This window comes from Triticum aestivum, chromosome 7B (genome assembly GCF_018294505.1).
Source record: "Triticum aestivum cultivar Chinese Spring chromosome 7B, IWGSC CS RefSeq v2.1, whole genome shotgun sequence".
Classification (NCBI taxonomy): Eukaryota; Viridiplantae; Streptophyta; class Magnoliopsida; order Poales; family Poaceae; genus Triticum; species Triticum aestivum.
In genome coordinates, this window is record NC_057813.1 from 610,239,691 (window position 1) to 610,267,305 (window position 27,615).

The 27,615-nt window shown below is 46.5% G+C and overlaps 1 protein-coding gene and 1 pseudogene across 1 annotated transcript; both read left to right on the forward strand.

Moving 5' to 3' along the window:
* The first annotated feature begins 14,529 nt into the window (after positions 1–14,529).
* Positions 14,530–17,055, forward strand: LOC123157524 (uncharacterized). The gene is made up of 3 exons (XM_044575812.1): positions 14,530–15,619; positions 15,712–15,888; positions 16,056–17,055. The coding sequence occupies exons 1-3, from the start codon at positions 14,612–14,614 to the stop codon at positions 16,731–16,733; spliced, it is 1,863 nt and encodes a 620-aa protein (XP_044431747.1). The 5' UTR covers positions 14,530–14,611; the 3' UTR covers positions 16,734–17,055.
* A 1,707-nt stretch (positions 17,056–18,762) lies between these two features.
* Positions 18,763–20,104, forward strand: LOC123158266 (uncharacterized; annotated as a pseudogene).
* The last annotated feature ends 7,511 nt before the right edge of the window (positions 20,105–27,615 follow it).

Consider the following 27,615-nt stretch of genomic DNA (forward strand, 5'->3'; position numbering starts at 1 on the left):
CATCAAGAATGGTACAGATACTATCCCTCATCCGTAGCAAAAATGGGACTCTGAGTAGCATGCCCTACATACCAGCTGACATCACAAACCTAAAGGAAAAATACCGTAGAGAGAGCAAGTTGGCTGACATAGAAGCCACGATGGCCTACTTCGATGAGAAAGCAAAGGAAGATCTAGATTTCTTCTACAGGATAAGGTTGGACGATGAGGACCGTGTCAAGAACATGTATTGGGTGAATGGTGCTGCAAGAAGAGCCTACAAACATTTCCGAGATTGCATTTCATTCGACACGACATATCTCACTAATATGTACAAGATGCCATGCACTCCATTCATAGGAATAAATAACCACAATCAGTCGTTGCAGTTCGGATGCGGGCTCATTCGGAATAAAGACACTGATGGGTACACTTGGCTGTTCAAGACCTTCTTGGAGTGCATGGATGGACTTGCTCCGATGAACATAATAACAGACCAGAATTTTAGCATGCGTGCAGACATAGATGAGGTATTTCCGTTGGCAGTGCACAGGCACTACAGGTGGCACATTATAAAGAAGGCTGAGGAAACGCTAGGACCATTCTTTGCAGACCGTCCAGAGCTGCACAAGGCATTCGAGCTGTGTGTGGACCACAACTTGACGGTGGAGGAGTTTGAAAGGAGCTGGAGGGCCATGATTGAAACATATCAAGTCCAAGACAACGAGATGCTTGCTAACCTGTGGGAGAAGCGAATGTACTCGGTGCCGACCTACTTCATGCAGTGCTTCTTCCCGTTTCTACAGACTACGCAATGCAGCGAGGGGTTCAACGTTGTTTTAAAGCGGTACGTGAGCCCTGGCAACTCATTGCTACAGTTTGCCAAGCAATACACAGCTTTGCAACAAAAAATATTGGGATCTGAGCTGCAGCAAGAAGTGAACACCGCGCTAAAGTAGCCAAAATTACTAATGTATTTACTGATGGAGAGGCAGATGAGCAAGATATACACCAACAAGATCTTTAACAAGTAAGTCAGTTATGTTACAATCTTATTTGCACAATCATGAAGGTAGTAGGTGCCATCTAGAATGCAATGCAGTTGAATAGCTTATTTGAAAATGATGATTTCTTGAAAAGTAGTCATTTGGTACAGAGTAACCATGATATGCAGTTGCCATGTTTACTCAACTGCAGTTGCCATGTTTGCTGAAATGAAGTTGTCATGTTTGCTCAACTGCAGTTGCCATGTTTACTCAACTGTATTGCCATGTTTAATGAAATGCAGTTGCCATGTTTAATTCACTGTACTACCATTTGGGCATGTTGGTATGGAAATGCCAATGCCAATTAAAGATGTTATGCAGTTGCCAACGTTTAATGAAATGCAGTTGCCATGTTTAATGAAATATAATTTCCATGTTTAATGAACTGCAGTTGCCATGTTTAATGTACTGTACTGTGCCATGATCAAACGAAATGTACTTCTATTGGCCACGACAACAAAAGGTGCTACAAAAAACATCACACAGGAGTTTAACAAAAACACACAAAACTTGCAGATTCTAGGAAGAAATAAAGTGTGCCAGCATGTTCACGGCTTTCCAGGTGGACGAACATACGTTCAAGGTGTGTTCTATTTTGGGCATGTCGGATTCAGAACCTGAAGACCCGGACAAAGGAAGGAACTACTTCGTGAAAGCCTCGATAAGCCAAGGCGAATACTACTTGCAATGTTGCAAATTCAAAAGGGACGACATTGTGTGCTGTCACATACTAAAAGTAATGGACATGAATGCTGTGACATGGATGCCCCGCCATTTCACAAGGCAATGATGGACTTGGGACGCTGACGACGCATTGGTGCCGCAGACATCAAACACAGTTTTTGCTGTGCATGACGAGAGACCAGAGTCAACCATGGAAGCCATGAGGCACGTTGTGTTGACAAAGAACTATGCTGAACTAATTGATGAAGCATGCAAGAGTGATGAGACTGCGAGGGTCGCAGAAAAACATAGGAAGGCCCTGAAAAGAGAGTCTGATGAGATTAAGAAGAGGAAAGCTGAGGAAGCCTTACACAGGTTCCCCCGCACATCAAGTGTGCCTTCGTCCATGGGGCCATCATCTGAAAACTCAGAGGTAGGATCTGGAACAGCAAGCACACAAACCCAGGTCAGGAACCCGCCCCGTTCCATCACAAAGGGGCGTCCAAAAGAGATAAGATACAAATCAGGATTGGAGATTCAAGCAAAACACAAGAAAACAAAGAAAGGGCCGGGCAACCCGTAAGCAACATTGGAACACTGTGATGTGGTCCTTGGTGACATTTTTTTGTTGTGATCTAGATGTTCTAAATGTTTTAAAAATGGGAGAATGACTCTTGAGGGGCATCAGAATTTGAAGGAAAATGCCATGAATGGATGACTGCAGTTGCCATGTTAGGTATACTGAATCTGCCATGTTATGTACACTGAATCTGCCATGTCATGTACATTGAATCTGCCATGCTAGTTTATACTAAATCTGCCATGCTATTTTATACTGAATCTGCCATGTTGTGTGTACTGGATCTGCCATGTTATGTATACTGGATCTGCCATGCTAATTATACTGAATCTGCCGTGTCGTTTATACCAAATCTGCCATGTTAGTTCTACTGAAATATGCCATGTTATTTGTAATGACTTTCCATCGCGTAGATTTCCGTGTTCAGTCAACGCATTTTAGTCACACATAGTGTATTGAGTGCAAAACTATGGGAAACAAGTTGAAAAGGGTCACGTGCAGCAACTGCGAAACAGATTACGGCTACATGATCAAACTACCATGCTAGCTGGTACAATTATTGATGAAAAAAAAGAAGAAAAACAGACAAATGAAAAACGACGATAACTTTCACTAACCATGTCTGATGAACTACATTTGCCATGTTTTAAAACCATCGTAGACGCATTCGAAACACCAAACTGGTGCTACCAACGATGAAAGCATAATAATAATGATAAACATAAACGTATCTGCTGTCATGCCTAAAATAGGTTCACATCCACACATATATTACAGAAAATATTCGAAATGTCACTCACACACCACCACTACATACTAGGCTACACGGGGGGTTGCAGTCATAACATAGCACACGGACATAGTTTTGAAAAGAACAAAGGTAATACCTTACATTCCTCGGCAACAGAATGTAAGGTAGGCGTTCGGTACGGAGAACCACGTGATCACTTGTAATTCTTGGCGACTTTCTTGACAGCTTCCTCTACGAAATCACGTGCTCCGGACCGCGTGTTGAAATCATCATTCGTCAACCAGTTCCATGCGTAAATTTTTCGGAGCTCAACGACCATTGCAGCTGTGACAACAGGAACCAGTCTACCTTCCCACTTTGCAAGGTATTCCAACATGTGAAAGCCACAGTCCGTCCTGTACAAGAAAAAGAATTAGGTGAACTCGCAAAATGACAGAGATAACGATGATAAACTTCAATTCAGATGTAACAAAGAGGGTTAGCATTGGTGTAGAGGGCACATGAAAAAGGAGATGGAAATTACTTGTTCCCTTGCTTCGTAGTCGCCATGTACTCAATTGGAAAATGTCTGATATGGACCTTTGAGTGTTCGTAGTGACGGTTCCATGTCTCTTTGAGGTTGTTGATGAAGTATTCAGCATGCGTAGTAAGGTCTGCATTAGCTACCGAACGCATTGAATCAAGCACCTCAAAATGTTGGTTCTTCAGGTCAAGACAGATCGCGTAGTGGTGACCACACTTGTCGTGTGGGTCATGTGGTGCAAGCTCCTGGAACATGGGGAACAAGACCTGCAAGTAAAACGAAGGAAATAAGAAGCAGAGTCCACATGAAGAAACAGAAAATGGTGTGATTGGGAAAATGACGTGTAAGGATATCACTGGTTGCAGTAAGAGGCACATGAGTGACATAAAGCAGCGAGTGGCCAAAAAAGTAGAATCACGTAGAATGTTTAGTTATAGTGGGTAATTAAAAGAAGTTGCCATCCATGTATGAACAGAGTTGCCATGTATTTTAATTTGAAGTTGCCACATAGTTTGTACGTGGATGCAAATCAAAAAGTCAGTTTATGCATGGCAGCTGTTGCCACATGAAACAACTGTCACATAAACAAGGTGTAGCTACTAGCAAAAAACATACCATGGGAGGAAAAAATTTGCAAAAAAGGAAGGAGTACTCACACATTTCTTCATTGCGAGCTTGAATTCATCGTGCGCAGCAAAATGCTTCCTCGGGATTTTGTGGTGGAAGTCACCATCCCATATTTGCAGGTCACGCTGTAATGCATGATTGTTTTGTCGGAAGAAATTTCCATATGCCTATTGATGAAGTCAATCCCACATGCAACTACATTCGTCGACATTTTACCGAGTGGCCCCACGGACTCAGCAAGATCACCTAGGTCGACGTACGTCGCTTCGCATTGTATGACCTTGGTTCTATCCAAACATGAGCTGTATGAAAATGATATAACATGAAAGAATCATGTCTACTAAGTAAAAAAAGAAATAAAACGTAAACAGATCATCATCCATCTATAAAGTAGAAAAAGGATGAATGGTAAAAAGAGCAAAGCAAAATGAGAGGTTATGTGGTGTGGTCATTACGCTTTCAGCTCCTTCATGTGCTTGCTGTTGGACCTTGCATTTCCAAATCGCTTGACAATATCGTACAACTGGTTCTACTCCTTTGTGGCCTTGACTTCGGCCTCGTAGTCATCCGCGGGAGGTGGGTGAACTACCCTCTGCTGCCTCACAGAAACAGGGGTGGCACTTCTAATGGTATCCTTAGATACCGTCTCAGCAGTCGCATTGGAACTTGATTGCCCCTGACCTCGTAAGGACCTCCTCTACAATGCTGCCTCCTCAATCCTGCGGTAAGCTTCATCAAGTGAAGGCGAAATCTCCTCAGGGGTGCCTACAAGGATCAAAAAGTGGGTTAGGATGCATGGAAAACAGAACAAATGTAGTGTGAAAAAGAAAAGGGGCATGATATGAAATGTAGGTACAAAAAGTAGGGAGTTTCCATGTGTAGGCAAATCCAGTTGCCATGTGTATTGCACTGTTGTTGCCATGTGAAAGCAAGTGCAGTTGCCATGTTATGTCAACTCCAGTTGCCGTGTGTTTGCCGAATGAAAAATTCAGCATGGAAAACAAAATTTGCAGGTCACATGCCGCAGTAAATCCAGTTGCCATGTGTAGTGCACTGTAGTTGCCATGTGGAAACAAGTGCAGTTGCCATATTGTATAAACTTCAGTTGCCATGTGGTTGCCGAATGGAAAAATACAGCATGGCAACAAAAAATGTAGGTGTCGTGGTGCAGCAAAATCCAGTTGTCATGGCATCACATAACAGTTGCCATCACAAGTGAGAACCCCAAAAAAATTGCCTGGGACAAAAGTAAGACTACACAGATGTATACAAGAAAATGGTAAGCGCAGAAGAAATGTACCTTGGACGATCGGCTCTGCGAACTTGACAGCCTTCCTGCCCTCGACCATTGGCTGCGCCATCATTGCGGTCATGCCTGCCGGGAAAGCAAAAGCAACTGGCGTAGAATCTTGCACCACTGGTTGATTTGGACTGATGCCAAGGCTAAAGCTCGGTGGGGTGAAGGCCATTGGGTGCCTCTCCTGCCTACTGGCCGCACCGCGAACAATTTCCGGGGCAGAATCCAAGGGTGAAAGATCGACAAACATTTCTGAATCGCTCGCTGCAGAATCATTGGGCTTATTCGTAGGGCAAGGCGTACTGTCAGCAGTGATGGTCGTAGATTTCTTGACAATCTTCTTGTTGGTGTTGTAGGAGACACCAATGTTGACTGGGAGCTTAAAAGTGCGCAGATTTAAGCTGGGGTTCTCCATGGCTGGTAAAGACGCCGACTGCTCCGGACGTTCACCTCCATCAGTCGTGCCCGTCTTGACACCTGGCTCAGTTGTACTCCAGTCTTCCGGTTTCTCAGTAACATTGCTTGTGGCAGGTGGTGGGAACAGTGTGGATGCAGGAACATAACCAGAGTCATCTATGCTGCTCCTAGCTACAACCGGTGTGTTGAGTATGTCTGTTGATTGCTTGCGGGGGCTACGACGCCTAGGCGGAAGACCAGCTCGCGAAACGGTCACCTTAGCAACCTCTGCACCACCAGGAACTAGAGTTGTTGTGCCAAGACTCTCACCTATGGATGGCATATCGTTGTGAACTGTCGCCTCAGCAACTTCTGCCGTGGACACAGGCAGGAGTGCCATCGCCCACGCGCTTGGAATCCGTGTCAGATGAGCGGGAATCTTCCTTGCTTAGGTTGGTCTCGGGGGCGTCCACTTCAACACTTGCTGATCGGGTGGCATGGCTCACAGCAGCATCTTTCATTGCCAACAGGGTGGGCAATATTTCAGCACTCCTGGCTGATACCGACTCGTCACTCCCAGATGTACGGATGCCTGTTGTTGTAGCCTGCACATCTGCAACTGACGGAGATGGTCGTCCGCTTGCGTAAGAGCTAGTGGGAACAGTTGATGGTGCATCAGCAGTTTTGTCGACTGGCGCCTCATGAACATCTGAGTTACCACCTGTCGACAGCTTTGAATGAAGGCGTTCGAGTGGGTCCCTGATGATATGAGTGGTCGCGCGTATAGTAGTCTTCTTCACCCTGCGGAGAAAAAGCACATGGAAAGTATTAAGAAAATGAACAAAAAAATTTGTAATTGTAACCATCTTAAAAAAATGAATGAAATGTGTGAAGTGCCAGGTGTTGTACGTCGTCATATGAGGAGATGACCTGGTGGAATGGGTGTCACCAGCAATGGGGGCATCCTTTTTCAATCGAGCAGAAGCACGGGTTGGCGTTGGTGCTTGTTTCTTCATAACTGCTCGTCCACCAGCTGACGCCTCACTGCACATATAAGAAAAGTGGAAACAAAATATGCCAAGTGTCAGACACGAAAATCATTGCCACGCTTACCAAAGCAAATTCAAAAAAGGGTCAGTCTGTTCAACAAGACAGGCAAAACAAAACACTGAAAAATATAAGTCGAACCTCCTCCTAGCAGCTACAGGATCAGTCCTAGACCTCTTGCGAGGAGAGCCCTGCCCAACATCCTCTTTCATGGCGACACCCCCTTTCCTCTCGCAGCTGTATGTTCTTTGACTTTCTCCAGCGAGGGGACATCTGTTGCAGCCTTGCCCTTCTTACCGCCTTCATGAATTTCGACATGTTCATCATCGTCGATGTCGCGCTACACGTTCTCCATGTCATCGTCATTGTCCTTGTTGAGAGCAGCATCTCCATCTAGTTCATCTTGTGTGTCAGGGAGCTCCTGGGAACTGTTGTAGTCGTACCGACCATGGCAACCAGTTGGCCGATGTGTCCGTTCTGCAACAAATGTTGTGAACTGCCTCGCGACCGTGTCTCTGTCAGAGCCATTGAGGGACGTTCAACCTTCAACCAACTTCCCGAGCAAGCTGGTCATTCCGGATGCAAACTGCCCAATTAGATGCTCGACAGGTGCCCTCGCCTGTGCACAAAACAAGAAGCAGCAGTAAGCAACCATATTAGAGTCACGCGCACAAGATCAAAATAAACCCAAAGTAAACCATAGATATATATCATTGATTACCTCAGTAGGACAAGAAGGAGTTGATTGCATGTCCATCCACTTTCCAAAGTTTTGAGGCCCACCAAACACACTGTAGTCTATAGCATGCTTGGCCATTAGCTGGAAATAACCAAAAAATAGCTAGGATGTGAGGGAGGGAATAATGAACACAAACTAACAGTTCATGCTTGGCCATGGCTGTGTAGATAGCCATGGCTAACAAGGTAGTCATCTCTTGTTAGCCACAGACAGTTGCCATATGAGCATTTTTTTCATATGTTGTGCAGCAATAAAATTGAAAGAATGCCGTGAAAATAAAGAAACCAGAACTAACCTGCAGTTTCCCATATTTCGTATCAGTTACCCTGTCTGCAGCAAGCACAGCCTTGACAACATTGTAAGTCCACGCAGAAACAGCAAACTTGTGTGCAGGCGGCGGGCCTCCTATCCCAGTGAACTCCACGGTGGACAGATCAAGACAGTCGACATACATAAGCTGATGTACAACAATTTAAATAGGAAAAAATATCATTTGCCGTCATGGTATGTTGGAAAAACAAGCTAATGTATGTTCCTTCAATCATAAAGTTGAATGGCATGAAAAAGAAAAGAAGAAGTTGCCATCTGTCTGTGTTAGTTGCCATCATGGTATGATGGCAGTTGCCATCTTGTTATGATGTTAGTTGCCACAATGTCACCATCATGGTTGCCATGAATAAATAACGATGTTAAAGAGTGTTCACAAAAAGGACTGGTAAAAAAATACCATTAAATGTAGTCGACAACCCTTCTGGTACATCTTGTTCGAGAATGCATCGTGCAGGAAGTCTGCAATGAACTTACACCAATTCATCTTCTTCACATCTTTTAGTTTCGCCTGCACGGCACAAATTTCAGGACACGAAGTTGCCGCATCAGAAAATCAAATGAAAAAACATCAAAAAAATTGGCAGTGACTAGCTTACACATGACATCGGAGCCAAAAAGATTGAAAGAAAATGAAGGAGAAGAGATAGATCATTCACCAGGATGGGGAAGCATTTGTTGCTTGGGCGAAGAGAAGTGGTCGGCGCAAAAACAGCTGAGATGAGGTACATGAGTAGCTTCATCTTAAAAACCTCGCCATGGGTTGTCATGGCCTGCAGCGAATCTGCCAGGAAAGTCGTGTTCGGCATGGATTCCAACCCAGGAAACAAACGGGGAAACAATGTTCCCTTGATCTTATTATTGACCTCATACGAGACTTTGATTTCTCCACGGGGCACACCCAAAGTGCAGAACACGGATTCCTCATCCAACTGCAGTCTTCCACGTCCCGGAATCACAAATTCCCTTGAGACGGGGTCGTAAATCTCACCAAGCCAGTCGCATACAGGGTTCACAAGATTCTTGCACCGAACATCCATCAGAACCTGCATACCCATCTCAGCAACAACTCCCTTATGATCGTCGATAAATCCCTCGGTCAATGAAGTCAGGCGTTCCTGTGAAGCCCTATTGCGAGTATGTTTCTTCTTCTACAAAAATAGACAAATGATCATTTGTTGCCATGTTTTCACTCTCATGAAAAATTTAGTTCCTAACAGATGATTGCTAGCTTGATGTGGTATACAAAAAACATATGGAGGGGTGGGGGAGGGGGTGGACAGTTACCTCATCACCGTCTTTTCAATGTCTAGTTGCCCGATTCTGCTAAGGTACATCCATGAAATCATCATCGTCGTTTTGATGATCGCCGCGAGCCATTCTGCTGAGGTAAGAACAAACCAAATTGTCAGTGTGGGAATGAAATGTATGTAGTAAGCAGTTGCCACATAACAAAAATGTGCTTGCCACATGGGCTCAATTGAAATGGCAAATAGTGAAGGCAAATATCATATGAACACACATGCACCCTTATGATTGTCGAAGACATAAATGTGGCAATTAAACACATTGGCTTCATCTGAAAAATGTACAGATCGTACTGCACTTTAAACAAAAATGTTGAAGTTGCCATGTTAGCACAAGATATTATGAAAGAAAGGCACAACTCTTCCACTGCACAAACATAAAATGTGGCAACTCACACCCTGTCCTCATAAAAAAACAAGTTGCCATGTGTTGAAAGACAAAATATGCTAGATTGAAATTGACATGTTAAAAATGCAACACAAATTCAAAAAAAGCATTGAAAACATCTGCTGAACAACCTGTAATTGCAATGCACACACTGACCTCATACTAAAAAATGGGTTACCATTTAGTACAACCAAATATGTTCAGATATGACAAGTCAGCGTGGCAAAACACAAATTTGGGTCTGTGGTACAGTTAATTTGTCACAAAGTATACTGCCTACAACATGGCAACAGCCATACTGTGTTCACAGAAATACTTGCCACATGGAAAACATATATGTGGCAACTCACATAGTTGATGTGGAAGTTAGTTGCCAACCAGTTCACATAGTTGGTGAAACTGTCATGATACCTATTTACTACACTTTACCATGCCATATTATTTTGTTAGTTGCCACAAGTCAGCATGGCTAAACACACACAACTTGTGTCTGTAGTACAGTTAATTTGCCACATTATCCTGCCTACAACATGACAACAGCCATACTGTGTTCACAGAAAATACTTGCCACATGAAAAAGCATATATGTGGCAACTGCCACAGCTGATGTGGAAGTTAGTTTCCATCCAGTGCACATAGTTGCTGAAACTGCCATGACTACATATTTACTACACTTTACCATGCCATATTATTTTGTCAGTTGCCACAAGTCAGTGTGGCAAACACACACAATTTGGGTCTGTAGTGCAGTTAATTTGCCACATTGTCCTGCCTACAACATGGCAACAGACATACTGTGTTCACAGAAAAACTTGCCACATGAAAAAGCATATGTGTGGCAACTGCCACAGCTGATGTGGGAGTTAGTTGCCATCCAGTGCAAACAGTTGCTGAAACTGACATGTCTATATATTTACTACACTTTACCATGCCTGCAGCATGGCAACAGCCATAGCATGTGCACGTAATTAGTTGCCACATGGAAAACATATTTGTGGCAACTATCACAATCGATCAGGAAATTATTTGCCATACGGTGCAGATAGTTACTGAAACTACCACGTTCGCATTCATACTGCACTTTGAAAACAACTACCTAGATCTAGGGTTCGATGGCAACTACCATAACTTGAAATTCATCAACAAAATTCTCACTACACTGATCGTAAAATAGCATTCCGAGGCGACGAGCAACTATCGGACAGAAAAATGATGGCCTAATTCCAAGGCACAGCCAGGATTTGGCTCAGGACAGACCGAACCACACCGGCGTGACCGCTCCCGCGGCGGCGACGAAACTGCTCAATGCCACCGAAAACGGCAAGCGCAAGTCTCCGCTGCCGGCGGGAACGCCGGCGCATGGTGAGCCCGCCTGAATCTCGATGAATCTCGAGCGAAGCTTCGACCACGGAGGGAAGGGGAGAAATGCTGGCAGGATTTTGATCGAGGGAGGGAGCATTACCTTCAACCTGCAGGCGCTCCGGCGAAGACGCTCCAGTTCAGCGAGCCCCACCAACGGCCGCGAATGCCGTCGACTCTTCCGCCTCTACCGTCGCCTTTTCCTCTCGCCTTCTCCTCCAATCGACTGAACTGTGGGGTGGGTTGTGCGGGTAAGTGAGAGGAGGAGTAAATGGAACAGTGAGGGGAGGGGTGCGAAGTGCGCGACGTGTTTGACGGCAACAACGAACGGGTGTTGCGCGCGGGCGCATAGCAGTTCCACCGCACGCCCCCGAGTGGCAACCGCTGACCGCGGGGAGGCAACCGGCGTGTGGGCGAACTATGTCACACGCCACACACGGACCTTGTCCTACGTGGCAAACAAAATCAGCCAAAACGTGCCAAGATTCGTGCAGAGACTACTGGACGGTGATGGAGGTGTGTGGCTGAGATGCCTAACGCCCACACGTGTGGGCGTTAACATTTCCGTTTATTTATACGTTGTTCACAGAAAGATGGAAGGGGTTTTCCTTACCTTGTGTGGTAAAAAAAGAAATAAGAGCATCTACAGCCAGACTTTGCAAATCCGGCCCCTCAAACGTCCATGGAAACTGACCGGACACACTTCAAATTAGGCACTTTGCATGAACCAACCTGTGGTTGGATGGTTAGAGGAACGATGGTCCCCAGCCCACCAGGGTTTTAGGATTATTTCAGGATTTCCTAGCCCACTGGCGGCGGAGGTGGGGTCAGCATGGCCTTTGGCGAAGACATGGGCGGGGGAAACCGCATGATCGGAGATGTTGACAGGACGTGGGCAGGGCGGCGGCCGGCGACACGCTAGTAGGATGCAGGGACTGGTCCAGATGCAGCGGTAGTCCAAAGGTTGGAGGCGGCCATGCATCGCCGAGGAGAGGACGAACAGGCTGGGGCTGGTTGTGTTGCAAGGCTGCCTCGTGAGGGCTGGGCTTGGTGTGGTAGAGAGAGAGAGAGAGAGAGAGAGAGAGAGAGAGAGAGAGAGAGAGGGAAGGGCTACTGGGCCAACGCGCGGTTCGACATAAAATTTTGATCGGGTGAAAATAAACCGGCTGGGACGTGGTTTCAGGTAGGGAAAATCATTGGTGGGGGCTGGTGATGTGGATCGGTCGAGAGGGAAGGGGGAGCTAGCGAACGAACGAATGACATATGAACTCCCCCTTTAGAAGTCTGGAGAAAGGGAACACATGGCACATGTTGTTCATTTTCCACACCTCAAAAAATCTCTCTTCTCATGTACAGATTCCCATTGCTCCTTCCCAACCCCCTGATCTCAATGTATTTTTTTTAATGTCATTTGGATGCAGATTGAAACGTGCCCTTCAAAGATGGTACATGGATGAGGTAATGGCTAGCCTCTGCTTCGAGATTTCGTAGAAAGTAACTACTACTAGTTCTTTCTTGATCTCGACGCCAAAGAGGACACCAACAGTTCATACTCCGTTTAACTTGTGATGGTGCAGTCCAGCGTAGATGAATGAAAACCACTGCTTAGGGTTGTGTTTGATGGACTAGGCATGGATGGTTTTATAACCCGAGCATGCTAGGAAACGCCAATAAAATTCTTTTCCATATCTCTTACCTCAATAATAATAAATCTAGAAACAATATTGATGGACATGAAGGATGCTGTGTTCATAGAGATCAACAAGAGGGATGATATAAAAGGGATAAGCCTTAGAGCTAGGGAAACAGTAGACATCGTTGCATGCTGGAGATCACAACCTGACGGGAAAGCACCACAAGCAATCTGATCTCTACAAGCATACCATCCCCATGTCCATCAACCATTATTAGTGGATCAATCATTGACATGAGAGGCATGGAGCACCCTCAGCTTACACAACCCATACATCCACATTTCATCAGACACAAGCAGTGAATTCCAATCACTTGAAATGGAATGTCCTATTATGCTGCTAAAGGAAGTCCGGGACAACAACAACAACAACAACAACAACAACAACAACAACAACAACAACAGTTGCAATGTTTATGTGTTATGTTTTCCCACTATTCATTCTTTGTTGTATTTATCATCCTCATTGGTGATTTTATATTCCTTGTTTGTTGTTCTACCATCCTCACTGGTGATTTAAGAGTCCAATCCCTTTTTGACATTAAATTACTCTTGCCCTACGGTCTTCCTAGCTATCCGCCGCCTTCAAAAAGGTAGGGTTCTCTGCCTCCCGCTGGCGCCGGTGCCAGTCTGTCCCGTCTCCGGTGGCCTTAGGGCCATGGAGATGGAGTGGATCTCGGCTCTTGCCGGTGGGAGGGCTCCGTTTTTAGATCTTTTTCGAGCTCTGTTAGGGTTTGTGTCCTGCTCAGGAAGGCGAGACGGCGGCGGCTGCCTGAAGATGGGATAAAGGTCTCCCCGCCTAGCCCCCATTCCGGTGATGCATCTAGCATCATCGGTTGGCGTGTGGAGGCGTGTGTCTCCGGCTGATCTACCTTTGGTGGATTTGCTCGGTTCTCTTCGTCGTTCGCCTTCATTCGTATGTCTTCAGGTTTGATCCTTTTGATCTACACTCTTCATCTGCAGCAATTGCTATTCTGGTGCGTTGGTTATGGGGCCTTAGCACAACGAATTCCCAACTGTCTACTACAACAACGTTTGCCCGGTTCCGGTGATGGAGGGGCAATGACAGCGGCACGCCTTCAGCTCACTTCAGTGCTTGTAATCGTCACTAAGTGGTCGACGAATCTTGATGCAATTTTTATTATTTCTAGTGTTTGTTGTACTACCATGATTGAAGATGAATAGATTAAAAAAATTCCCGCATTTCTTTTACTCTTGCCCTGAAGTCTAGAGAAAAATTAATCGCACACAACAATATGTAGTTCAACCGTCATGGAATCTTGGAAAACATACCATGATGGTGCAAGATGTTAACTTGTCTGTCTCTCTCTGTATGGATTCTAAATATGATCCTCTTTAATACATGTGTTTTCTCAATTTGTGCGTGTCATCCTTGCGTATGGATTCAAAATATGCACCCCGCCCCTTTATATTATCGGATGTTCCCGAAGGGACCCTTTATACATGTGTTGGACTGTAGATCCATTGTAGCCTGTCACCAATGTAAATTCATTTCGATAAATATTGTCTTCCAAAAAACTTATTGCTTTTTCATGCATAAATACGCCCCCACAAACTTCATTATTTTTTGGCGGTACAAACTTCATTTTTATTTTTATTTTTTTAGCGATACAAACTTCATTTTTTATTTTTAGGGGTTTTGTTGAAAAACATATTCTCCCCAAAATCACCACTTGAAAAATATATGCTCAATTCCTTTTGTCAATTTCAGATTGCTTTTACCACGCTTGTCGCGTGGTATATATGCTCAATTCCTCGTACCGCGGAAGCGTTTTGGGCCGGTCGATCGGAGGTTTTTGGCCCAAAACAACGAGAGCGTTAACCGGAGGTCTGACGGAGCAGTGAGCCGTCGGCGGTAAACGGGAGGAATGGCGGCGGCGGCGGCGTCCCATCTGGAGGGTGGCACGAAGCGGCGGCGGCGGAAGGACGAGGAAGTAGAAGCAGGTGCGGAGGCGGCAGAGGAACGCATCTCGGAGCTGCCGGAGGCGCCGCGGCTGCACGTCCTCTGCCTGCTCCCGCTCAAATCCGCCATCCGCACGGGCGCGCTCTCCACCCGGTGGCGCTCCCTCTGGACGCACCGCTGGCCGGCGCCCTCCTCCCTCGACTTCCGCCTCGGCGTCGGCGACTCCCCGCACCCGCTCCTCGAAACCCTAGAGCGGCGCGGGCGGCGGCGCCTCCAGCGGTTCGCCCTCTCCTTCGGCATCGGCGCGTTCAAGGCCGAGCACTTCCGCCGCTGCCTTGACCTCGCCGTCGCCTGCGCCGTCGAGGACCTGCAGGTCCACCGCGTGCACCACTTCTTCGCCCGCTTCTACAAGTTCCGGCTCCCGCTGGGCGACCCCCACCTTGCCCGCCTCTCGTTCCGCTTCATCCGCGTCGACCTCCCCAACTCCTTCTCCGCCCGCTCCCACCCCTTCACCGCCCTCGAGGTCATCCACCTCCGCTGCGTCCACATCTCCGACGACACAGTCAGCAGTCTGGTCGCTGCGTGCCCCCTTCTCCACACCCTCGATTTGCGCTACTGCGAAGGCCTCGACTCCGTCAGCGTCGCGGCGGCCGGGGCGCACCTGAGTAGCCTCACGGTTGCAGAGTGTGATCCGTGCACCGACGTTGTTTTGGCCGATGAGGCATCCGGTCTGCGCTCATTCCGCTACAGCGGCGCCTACATGCCCGCCTACAGCATCCCGGCCACCATCACTAGTCTTGCTGACCTTTACATCTGCTTCAGAGCATCTAACCGCCGGCGACGCTTGTCCGGCACCAGAATCCGGTTTTATGGACAGGAGGCTTACGCTTGCGAGCTGCGCAGAAACTGGCTTCAACTACTAACCAGTCTGTCCAACCTCACCGTGCTTACTCTCTGCAGCAGTATCCTACGGGTTCGTCGCTCTCTGCATTTCATGCCATCCGGTTGATCCCAATACTCAGTTACTGTCTTACTGATAATCTTCTTCATTGCTATGCTTTGCAGAGACTGTCTGCCAAAGCTCGTGCCAGATTAGCTGCCACAGGCGCTGCACCGTGCAAATTACTGAATTTGAGAGAGCTTCAGCTACTGATGTTCGAAGTGGAGATCAACAACATGAACGACATTTACTCTTTCCTTGTGGCATGCTGTGGCCCTCGTTTGGAGAGGCTATTTGTGCAGGTGAACACCAGCTGTTATATATTCCATTGCCTGATAACCTTTGTTGATGAACTGTTAAAAAAATTTGTCTTGTGACCTTGACAAATGCATTCAGTTAGTAGTCATTGTATTGTTGCTTGTGCTTGACGTTCTTACTTATTTTGAATGCTTACTACACCCCCTTGCAGCTTCCGACAATCAATTATCCATATGAGCCAGAGGATGAACCATCAGGATCAGAGTCAGAGGAATTTGGATCAATGGGAGAGCTATCATACCAAGAGGCACATGGGGAAGATGAGCTGGATGACGACTTGTCAGAAGGAGAAGCACCAGAGAAAGATGGGCTAGAGGAACAGCTGTCAGAGGGAGATGCCCTGGAGGAAGATGAGTTAGAGGAAGAGTTGTCAGAGGGAGAAGAACTAGAGGAAGAGCTTTCAGAGGGAAATGAACTAGTGGAAGAGTTGTCATGGGGAGAGCCACCTGAGGAAAAGCAATCACAGAAACAGGGGTCAATGGAAGAGCAATCTGATGGAGGGCAATCAGAGGAAGAGACACCAGAGCACAGCGATGTCTTTGAGAACCTTATGTTGCTCAAAATGATGAATTTCATGGGACGCTACAATGAGATGCAGCTAGTAATCCTTGTGTTGAATAAGGCTATTAGTCTCAAGCAACTGATACTATTTACTCCCAAGATTAATCACCCAGAAGAGCTCCAGAAGGATCATATGAATACTTCCCATTTGCTTGAAAGAAAACTATTTTCTCTCAGAAAGGCCTCGCCAAATGCTCAGATAGTTCTCAGCGAGCCTGATGATAGTGCAGTCCAGCCGTTGCATGAGGCTTTGGTCAAGATTTACTGATTTTTGTTGTTGTGGAGTTATGATCGGATAATGTGAAATATCAGAAACAAGCAACCATTAGGTAAGACAAAGAACAAGCTAATATGCAAGGTAGGCAGGATGCTGTGTTCTCTAGTCCATGAAGGATCATGGAGTATGTTGTCTGGGCCTTATATTCTTAGATCCTTAAGACTATAAAAAATACCATGATTACCCAGTATCTACATTGGCCTGTGGCCTTGTTGTTGGATAAGAAAGTCCTGAAAAAACACTGTAGAAAGCTGAGACTTGTTACGCTCTATCTTTGTGCTCGTCAATTCGCATTAGTATCACAGTAGTTCAATCAGTTGGTACGAGTGTTGCATTTTTTTTTCATTTGTCCTTATTGCCATCTTTATTACTGATTAATAGTTCTTTTCCTGGCATCAAGAGAAAAACATAAACATGTACTGTAATATGGAGTTTCAATAGGCATGAATCCTGGAAACCATACCCTAATGGTGCTAGCTGAGGCCAAATTATGTACTCCCTTAGCTTGAAAAATGTTCTTATATTAGCTTGAAAAATGGGACGTGAATTTTTGGGACATGGTGCCGCGCGAGGACGATATCGGGCAGTCCATTTATGCTATGAGATTAGCAATTAGTATAGCGATTGAATGAATACCCAAACGATACACAGTTTAATTCGGCAAAATACACGTACATGAGTTGGTAGCTAGCCATCTTAAATGGAGCTGGATACAAGTGAATCGGCATGCAAAATATGGTCCTAGCCGCTTTGCCATGTTAATCTGACACAGACCATTTAACTGATGACCAGATGGGATGGTCTGCCAGGTTTTAAAACCTCACTTAAATGTCTGGTGTGAAATGCTGGTGGGCGTGATGAAGATATTTGACTTTCGTAACATTAGCTCCAATGTTTCTTATGCACATTTTTTTATGGCCGGAGTTGTCTGTAGTTATTTGATTAATCTCTGCCCCATCAGTCACCATGCTTGTGTTTATGCAGCTTAACAACATGCACGTACATGAAAAATGTTCGTCCAAAGCATATTCTTGCCATTGCACATGTTATTGTTGGGGTACACATTCAACATGTAGAGACTAGATAACTTTATATTACTAAGAGGGGTCAAAAGCAGAAACTAGATAACTTTATATTACTAAACAGGATGCCAAACCAAGCTTAGCTAATTAAGTTGCTGTACATCAGCTTCATAAGAAGGCACATGGACGAGAGAAGACATACAGGAAGAGCACATGAAGAGACCGCAAAAACCAGAGGAGGAGGATTAGTAAGGGAGGAGCTGTGGGATGGAGATGGGCTGGGGACAAAAAGCAGACTACTCGTGTTGGTTGCCTTTAGACATCTGCTCTTAATAAACGAGAGAATAACTCCTCTCGTCAGATTTGTGGGCATGGTCACTAATTGACTCTGGGAATACATTGTCCATATAGGAGTACTTCACCCTGAGAAATGAATATACCTGACGCCTAGTATGAATACATCACGGATCATGAGACAATGAATGGTGAGATATAGACCTCGCGTGCCACCATGTTCATTCGTGATTTATCGTGAAAAACGTTCTTATATTATGGGACGGAGGGAGTACTACCTATATGTTTGATCAGATGTTGACCTGTCTGTCACTTTCTGCATCCGATATGTGTCACTTTCTACATGTGCTCTACTGTAAACTCATTTTCGCATGCCACTGGTGTAATCCTCAAACATATGACTACAATAATTCAGTTTAGCATGTCACTGGCGTAACTCTGAGGGAATTTGCCGCTGGTGACAGCTCAAGCCATGTCATGTTTGCTTACCTATGTTATGTGTCAGGTTAGGCCTCTCCTAATAGTCATCATTTGATGCCTTGCTGGTGTGGTCATCATGTATAAACAAACAGCATGGTGGAGTGGTCGCTGGTGGTTGTGTGCTGTTGTGGGTCAGATTGTGTGCATCAAACCTAAACGAAGTTACAAAGTTACTCAGTTACTAATCCCTCTTACATTTCACGTCATCTGGTTGATCCCAATACTCAATTACTGATAACCATCTTTGTTACTATGCTTTGAAGAGACTGTCTGCCAAGGCTCATGCCAGATCAGTTGCCAGAAACGCTGCACCATGCAAATTGCAGAATTTGAGAGAGACAGCTACTGATGTTTGAAACGGAGATCGACAACATGAATGACATTTACTGTTTCCTCGTGGCCTGCTGTGGCCCTCGATTGGAGAGGTTAATTGTGCAGGTGCATGCCAGCTGTTATATCTTCCATTGCTTGATAACCTTTGTTGATGTCCACTGTTAAAGAAATTGCCTTAGGACCTTGGCAAAAACATTCAGTTAGTAGGCATTGTATTATTGCTTGCGCTTGATGTGCTTAATTATTTTGAATCCTTACTATGCCCTCTTGCAGCTTCTGACAGGGAGTTATCCATATGAGCCAGAGGATGAACCATCAGGATTAGAATCAGAGGAAAATGGATCAATGCAAGAGTTATCAGAGCAAGAGGCACCGGAGGAAGATGAGCTGGATGAAGACTTGTCAGAAGGAGAAGCACTGGAGAAAGATACGCTGGAGGAAGAGCGCAGATGCTCTGGAGGAAGATGAGCTAGAGGAAGAGCAGACAGAGGGAGCTGTCAGAGGGAAATGAACTAGAGGAGTGTCAGGGGGAGAGCCACCTGAGGAAAAGCACTCACAGAAACAGGGGTCAATGGAACAGCTATCTGATGGAGGGCAATCAGAGGGAGAGACACTAGAGGATGGCGATGGCTTTGAGAACCTTATGTTGCTCAATATGATGAATTTCATGGGGCGCGACAATGAGATGCAGCTAGTAAGCCTTGTGGTGAAGAAGTCTACTAGTCTCAAGCAACTGATACTATTTACTCCCAAGATTAATTACCTAGAAGAGCTCCAGAAGGATCATATGAATACTTGCCATTTTCTTGAAAGAAAAAAACTATGGCCTCTCAGAAAGGCCTCACCAAGTACAATCCAACCGTTGCACGAGGCTTTTGTCAAGATTTACTGATTTGTTTGTTGTGGAGTCATGGTCAGACAATATGAAACATCAGAAACTAGCAACCATTAGGTAAGACAAAGAACAAGCTAGTCTGCAAGGTAGGCGGGATGCTGTGTTCTGCAGTCCATGAAGGATCGTGGAGTATGTCGTCTGTGCCTTCTATTTTGCGGCTTAACTCTTTAAGACTCTTATAAAAATTATCATGATTACCCAGTGTCTACACTAGCCTGTTGCCCTGTTGGTGTACAAGAAAGTCTTAGAAAAACACTAGCCTGTTGCCCTAGACTTGTTGTGCTCTATCTCTGCTGCTCAATTTGCATTTAGTACAGCAGTACTTTAATCATCTGGTACGACAACGAGTGTTGCAATTTTATTTATTTTTCAGTTTTCCTTATGTATTACTGTCAGTATTGCCATCTTCATTGCTGATTAATACTTATTTTCCTGGTGCCAGTAGAAAATCCAAAACATGTACAGTAATATGGAGTTTCCACAGGCGTGAATCCTGGGAACTGTACCCTAATTTTGGTAGTTGATGCCAAATTATGTACTACTGATATGTTTGATCAGATGTTGACTTGTCTGAATCTGTAATTCTGAATATGTGTCACTTTCTACATGTGCTCAACTGGAGACTCAGTTCAGCCTGCAACTTGTGTAATCCTCAAACATATGACTGCAGGACAAGTTCTTTGCAGCATGTGTTGCACTGTAAATTCAGTTGAGCCTGTCACTGGTGTGACGGAAGAATTTGTGGCTGGTGACAGCATCAGGCCCATGTCATGTTTGCCTACCTATGTTGTGCGTCAGGTCAAGCGTCTCTAAACAATCATCATTTGGTGCCTTGCTGGTGTGGTCATGTATAAATAAGCAACATAGTGGAGTTGCCGGTGTTGGTTGGTTGTGTGCTGTTGTGGGTCAGAGCATGTGCACCAGATCCAAAGGAAGCTACCAAGGCACTAGACCTTTATCCCCCAGATTTTGCAAGATAGGCTGGGTGTTCAGTTCTGTACTCGGCGAAGGATGAAATATCATTTGAATATATTGTCTGGCCTTATATTTGGCACCTTAAAGATCTTATTGATACAGTTTCTGAATCAACATTGTTGCCTTATCGGTGTTTTGCCTGGAACGAAGTGGTCACAATTCAGTGCAATAGCTGGGCAACAAGGTCGTATGAATATAGTGTAGTAGGTTGAGACTTGCTATGCTTTTTTTTTGTTGCTCTCATCAATCTTCATTTAGTGAGACTCGAGACTTGCATTGCAGTGATCAGCTGGAACATCAGCAACAATTAGAGTGTTATGTTTTCCCACTTTTTCCTTGTACTGCTTTAAGAGTTTACTCCCTTTTAGGCATGATAAAAACTAAATCATGTAGTTCAACAGGAATGAATCCTGGAGACGGTACCTTTTAGGCCAAATTCGTCTTCTATATATCTTGTCGTCAGATGTCGACTTGCTTGTCATTCTCTGCATCTGAAAAGATCTGAACATGTGTCCCTCTGTACATGGGTTGTCACTGTAAATAAACTCAGCGGAGCCTGCCACTTGTGTATTTCATAAACATCTGACCTCGGCAGAATTTGCAGCCGGTGGCAGCATCAAGTGGTAAGCATGTCTCTTTTGGGGGAATGTGCTAAGCTGCCTAAGCATGTTACGTTTGCTTGCTTATTATGTCAGGTCAAACCCCTTGCTGGTGTGGTGATCGTGTATGAATAAAGATAGAGAAAGAAACATGATGCAGTGGTCACTGGCGGTGTTGTGCTGGTGTGGGTCAGCGCATGTGCACCAGACCAGATCCAGACGAAGTTACCAAGGCATCAATCAATCAGATCTTATCCCCAGATTGTGGAGGTTAATAATAATTATTGATTTATGCAGAGACCGGTGAGCATTGCTGATTGCCATTGCCCAGCGGCCAGGTAAAGAGCAGAGCAGGTAGGCTGTTGGCCTGTTGCCCTCCACATCTCTTTCGATCTTCAGTCTTGCTAAGAGCATCTCCAGCCGTCCCCCCGAGAGCCCTCCTAGAAGGCCTTTTTCATCGCCGGCACGTATTTTTTCGCCCAGTCAGGCCCCCAGACCCTGAAATAGCGCCGGATTTAGCCAAATTTACTGCCGGCGGTACCAACCCAAACTCAGAAAGTTGTGGAGTAGCTGGGGCGCCGGCACTCTATTTTGCATGCAAAAGCCCCACGCGTCACCCTCTCTCCTCACTCTCTCTCTCCTCATTTCCTCACAGGCCCACCACGTGCATGGCCTCTCTCCTGCAGCTCCAGCCACGCCGGAACCCGCCGTCCTCGTCGTGTCGCCCCGTCTTGGCCAGTGTGAAGGACTCGGCGGAGGAGGCCCCGAGCGCGCCGGCCACGGGCGGCCCCGGCCACGATGAGCCACGCACGGGCGGCATCGGCCCCTCGCCAGGCACGACTGGCGGCGGCCGGGCTCCACGGGCGCGCCGGCCAGTGGCGGCCAGTGCAGGAGGCCAGGCGGCGTGTGGGGCGTGGCGTGCCGGGCGCCCCCCTTCCTCCTCCTCCTCCTCTCCGTCCTCGGCGGCGGCGGCCAGGCTCGCCGGCGTGGTAGTGGTGAGCCACGAAGCGCTGGATGGACGCCAGGGTTGTCGCAGAGGTTGTGGTCGAGGAGGTACGCGGCCACCTCCCGCAGCACGGCGTGCTCGCCGTGGGCAGCCTCCTCCGCTCCCCCGTCCGCGCTGCCGACGGGTTGGGGTCGAGCTCCAGCCCAGGAGCATGCCCCTGTTGTTGGAGATATGCCCTAGAGGCAATCATGTATGATGATATTTCCTATGTGTTTATGAATAAAGATAGTCCTTGGACATTATCAATGATGTGTATCAGCAAGTATGTGACTTGTTTGTGGGACTATACATTGTATGATGACTGTCCTAAAAGGTCCCTAGTCGAAAGGGTTGTGTGGACGTGCAGCCGACTAGACTAGCATATGACACGGTCGATGGCTCGGTCTCACTAGGCATGGAGCATTGGATGCTAACCGGATAATATGGACTTGGAAAGGTCTGGTCGGATTCAACGTAGTCGGATCCGAGTCGAGATAAGGTCCGAGTCGGACAGACCCAACTATATGAGACGCAGCGATATGTCATCTGTGAGTCTCTAGTACAACATACGTTCTATGTCCTAAGACCTGAGCTGACGCATGTACTCGAGATGGTGACAGACTTGCTTTGGGCCGACCAAACACTACTCCGTGATTGGGTAGTTACAAAGGTAGGTTTCGGGTTTGTCCAGTCCCATGCTGCGAGACATGGTTGAGCAAGATGGGATTTTCCCCTCCGATCAGGAGAGATATACTCTGGGCCCCTCGTGTGATCCGACCAGGATAAGGAAGGTCATGTGACAAGGATAATGAGATAATCCGGATAGTGGTCGGTATCACTGGAACGAGAAAGAGGTCAGGCTAGCACAAGGATGACAGTCTCGCCTTGAGCCCGACAACATATATCGTAAGGCAAAGGGAACAGAAGTGTGACACATTGTACAGGTTCGCCTAGCCAGCTTCATAGTCTGCTTGATGGTCGGCACGCCTTGCTAGAGGCCGCTACCAACCGTGCAGGTCGGAGGTGATCCGAACTGTGACCAAGCTGACTTGAACCTAAGGGGTCGCGCGCTTAAGGGAAAGAACCTATGAGGTCGGTTCGTAGGACACTGGTCGGATGTGATCCGAACTGGACTAGGAACGTGACCGAGTAGACTTTGGGCTTTAGGGTCCGTGCGAGGCCCAAGTGTTGAGCCCGCGACGGACGCCTATATAAGGTGGAGGTGCAGCGCACTTATTTGGTTGATCGCTTCGGCGCTGCGACTAGGATTTGCATGTGTTGCGAATAGCCACCTCCACTCGCCGCCGACTGTGTGATTGGACCTAGCAGTCCGCCACACGGTGTTCCTCCTGCACGCGCGGATACCGTTAGAGGCGGTGCACTTGCGCTGCTCCGGCGAACTTGTACGTGGGATCGGACAACCGGCTGTTCGAGGGAGATCGAACGAGGAGGAGGCGATCCACGCGGACGCGCTGCCTCAACTCTACTTCCGCTGCACAGCACTGCGCGTCTAGTGGTAACGAACTGTGATCCATCTCCCGTAGCATGTTCTTGGTTGTTCTGCGCGTAGGAAATTTTAATTTGCAGTTGACGCACCCTACCGTAGAACCCAATAGTGGTATCAGAGCCTCTGCTATAGGATTTGGATTCAGATCGTATGCATATTAGATATGTGAAGGCGACAGATGAGATCTGTTGTCGTTGATAAGATTGGCTATGTGCACGGTTGATGTGATCAACTGCACATGGGGATCATTGAGGCTATGTTTTCTGTCAATCGGAATCGATGAGGTCGTGACGATCTACCCCTACCGGTCGGTCATCCGCCATCGGGGTTAACAGTGAAACATAAATTCGAATTGGATTCGTGATGATCGATATGATCGGTCAAATCAGAAAATTCGGCGTGAACGGAGTTCAGATGCGATCTGTGATTTCCGAAAACACAAACCGGTAGAATGTGATTCTATGCATAACTTAGTGCGTAGCACCGTGTATTTCGTAGCGTCGTGTGCGTAGCGCTGGTGCGTAGCGTCGTGTATTTCGTACCCGACACACAAACCGGTAGAATGCGATTCTATGCATAACTTTGTTTTGCAGGTTTGATGTGAATAGTATGGCTCATGTGTATGTGATGCATGTGTGTAATTTATACGTGGCATGTGTGTCATGTTTGTCAGTCGGCAGGAGCCAAAGTGTTGTCATTATATTGTATAACGACCTGCGTGTCGACTTGTGACTCTATGTAAAATTCATTACTAGTTGTAGTAGTTGGATAATAGAGATCAGGTTGGTGGCTTGGTGTCCCGGCATGACAAACAAGATGGAGTTCGTAGATGGTCATCGGAGTCGGAGCCGACCTGGAAGAACGTCCATGAAGGAGCCATATTATTTCACAATATGTGTTATGTTTGTGATTGTTATGCTTCTTTGTTTCTATGCATGTTAGAATGGTAGAAAGATCCCTCATGAATATCAAGCGAATTGCCATCCCCGATGTTGCACCTTCGCACGTCAAGTACGTCTAGTAGTGGGCTCATAAAATTGGGGTGCTGCTGGGTGTCCTTGAACTGAGGGGTTCGTGTCGGACACGGACATGCACTGCATCAGGTTAACTTGACAAGGCTATCAAAACGGTTTTGGGCCTTGTGGCAAAGAAGGTTGGGAGCCGGGGTATGAGATACCTTCCCGACCGACAGGAGTCGTATAGAGATATGATTAGCAAGGAGTTGCTTACCGGATAGGTATGTTGTCTAGTAGTGATGCTAAAGCTCACTAGTCGCATGCGCTAGTCGGATCCTGAATCACTGAGAGTTTGCGGAGGGATGCTGACTTCAGTGGGAGTATTTCTGTTTAGGCTAGAATTACTCTACATAAACACATTGCTTAGTGATTGCATATTTTCTGTTGTAGATCAATGGCACCACCTGCTCAACCCAACTTTGCATTGAAATCAATTCTGGAAAAGGATAAACTGAATGGAACAAACTTTACCACCTGGTATAGAAATCTGAGAATTGTTCTCAAGCACGATAAAAAGGAACATGTTCTAGAGGATCCACTTCCAGAGGAACCTGCCGATAATGCTAATGCCACAACTAAGAATGCCTACCAGAAACTCGTTGATGAATCAACGGAGATCAGCTGTCTGATGCTGGCTTGTATGGAGCCCGATTTGCAACAGCATTTCGAAAATGTTGAGGCTTACGATATGATCGAGAGTCTCAAGAGCATGTTTCAGACACAGGCTAGGACCGAAAGGTTCAACGTCTGGCGATCCTTGATGGATTGCAAGCTGAAGGAAGGTGATCCACTGAGCCCACATGTGATCAAGATGATCGGATATGTGCAAGCTTTGGATCGTTTGGGCTTCCCGCTCTTGGATGAGCTGGCTACTGATGCTGTTCTGGGTTCTCTTCCGCCCAGCTATGGGACGTTCATCTCGAACTATCATATGCATGGCATGGATAAGAAGCTCACTGAATTGCATGGGATGCTCAAAGTGGCAGAGCAGGATATTAAGAAAGGCACGCATCAAGTGTTGATGGTGCAGAAATCGGCTAAGTTCAAGAAGAGTTGGTCCAAGAAAAAGGCTAAGGCAAAGGGCACGGAGACGGTAACCTCCGCCGCTGCGCCGAAGTCTGGACCGGACTCGAAGACCGTTTGCTATCACTGCAAGGAGACCGGTCACTGGAAGAGGAACTGTAGCAAGTGGCTTGCAGAGCATGGCAAGAAGGCCGGAATGCTGCTTCAGGCAAAGGTACACTTGTTGCATATGTTATAGACATTTACCTTGCTGACATACCTAGTAGCTCTTGGGTATTTGATACCGGATCGGTTGTTCATATTTGCAACTCGATGCAGGGGCTGGTAAGAACTAGGCGTGTGGCACAAGGGGAGATTGACATCAGGGTCGGCAACAAAGCAAGAGTTGCTGCGTTGGAGGTCGGCACGATGCAGCTCCAGCTTCCTTCTGGATTCATTATGGAATTGAATAATTGTTATTACATTCCTGCACTTAGTCGGAACATTATTTCTGCCTCATGTTTGATGAGTCAAGGTTATGAATTCAATTTAAAGGACAATGGTTGTTCGATATTTTTGAATGGTATGTTCCACGGCTATGCACCCATTGTTGATGGGCTATTTATATTGAATCTAGAACAGGAACCGGTCTATAACGTGAATGTCAAGAGGCATAAGCCTAATGAGATAAATCCGACATACTTCTGGCATTGCCGGCTTGGACACATTAGTCTGAAACGCATGAAGAAGCCCCATGATGATAGGCTCCTAACTTCGTCCAACTTCGGGTCGTTTGAGACATGTGAATCATGCTTGCTCGGCAAGATGACTTAGTCTCTTTTCACAAAGAGTTGCGAGAGGGCGTCCGAGCTGTTGGATCTTATACACAGTGATGTGTGTGGTCCAATGAGCACAACTGCCAGAGGTGGCTATCAGTACTTCGTGACTTTTACCGACGACTTGAGTAGATATGGATATATCTATTTGATGAGGCACAAGTCGGAAACTTTTGAAAAGTTCAAAGAGTTTCAGAACGAGGTTGAGAATCAGCTCGGCAAGACAATAAAGCTTCTACGATCAGACTGTGGAGGTGAGTACATGAGCCAGGAGTTTGATGATCATCTGAAAAGTCGAGGTATAGTACCTCATCTCACACCTCCGGGTATGCCACTGAGAAACGGCGTGTCGGAACGGAGGAATAGGACCTTGTTGGACATGGTCCGGTCTATGATGAGCAAATCGGATTTACCCTTGTCATTCTGGGGATACGCTCTAGAAACTGCAGCTTTCACACTTAACAGGGTACCATCAAAATCCGTAGACAAGACACCACATGAGATGTGGACCGGGAAGAGTCCCAGTTTGTCTTTTCTAAAGATTTGGGGTTGTGAAGCATTTGTCAAGCGACTTATGTCAGACAAGCTTACACCTAAATCGGATAAATGCATATTCGTGGGATATCCGAGGGAAACCTTGGGATATAGCTTCTACAACCGGGAAGAGAACAAAGTGTTTGTTGCTCGGAACGGGGTTTTCCTTGAGAAAGAGTTTCTCAGTCGGGAGGCCAGTGGGAGGACGGTCCGACTCGAAGAAATTCGAGGACCACTCGGGGACGGCTCGGCTGGTGATGAGATCATACCGGAGTCAGTCAGGGAACCCGTAGTGGAAGCGGCACCGGAACCACGGAGGTCGGAAAGATTGCGCAGAGTGCGTGATGTATTGTTGCTAGAAAGCGACGAGCCGGCCACGTATGCGGAAGCGATGG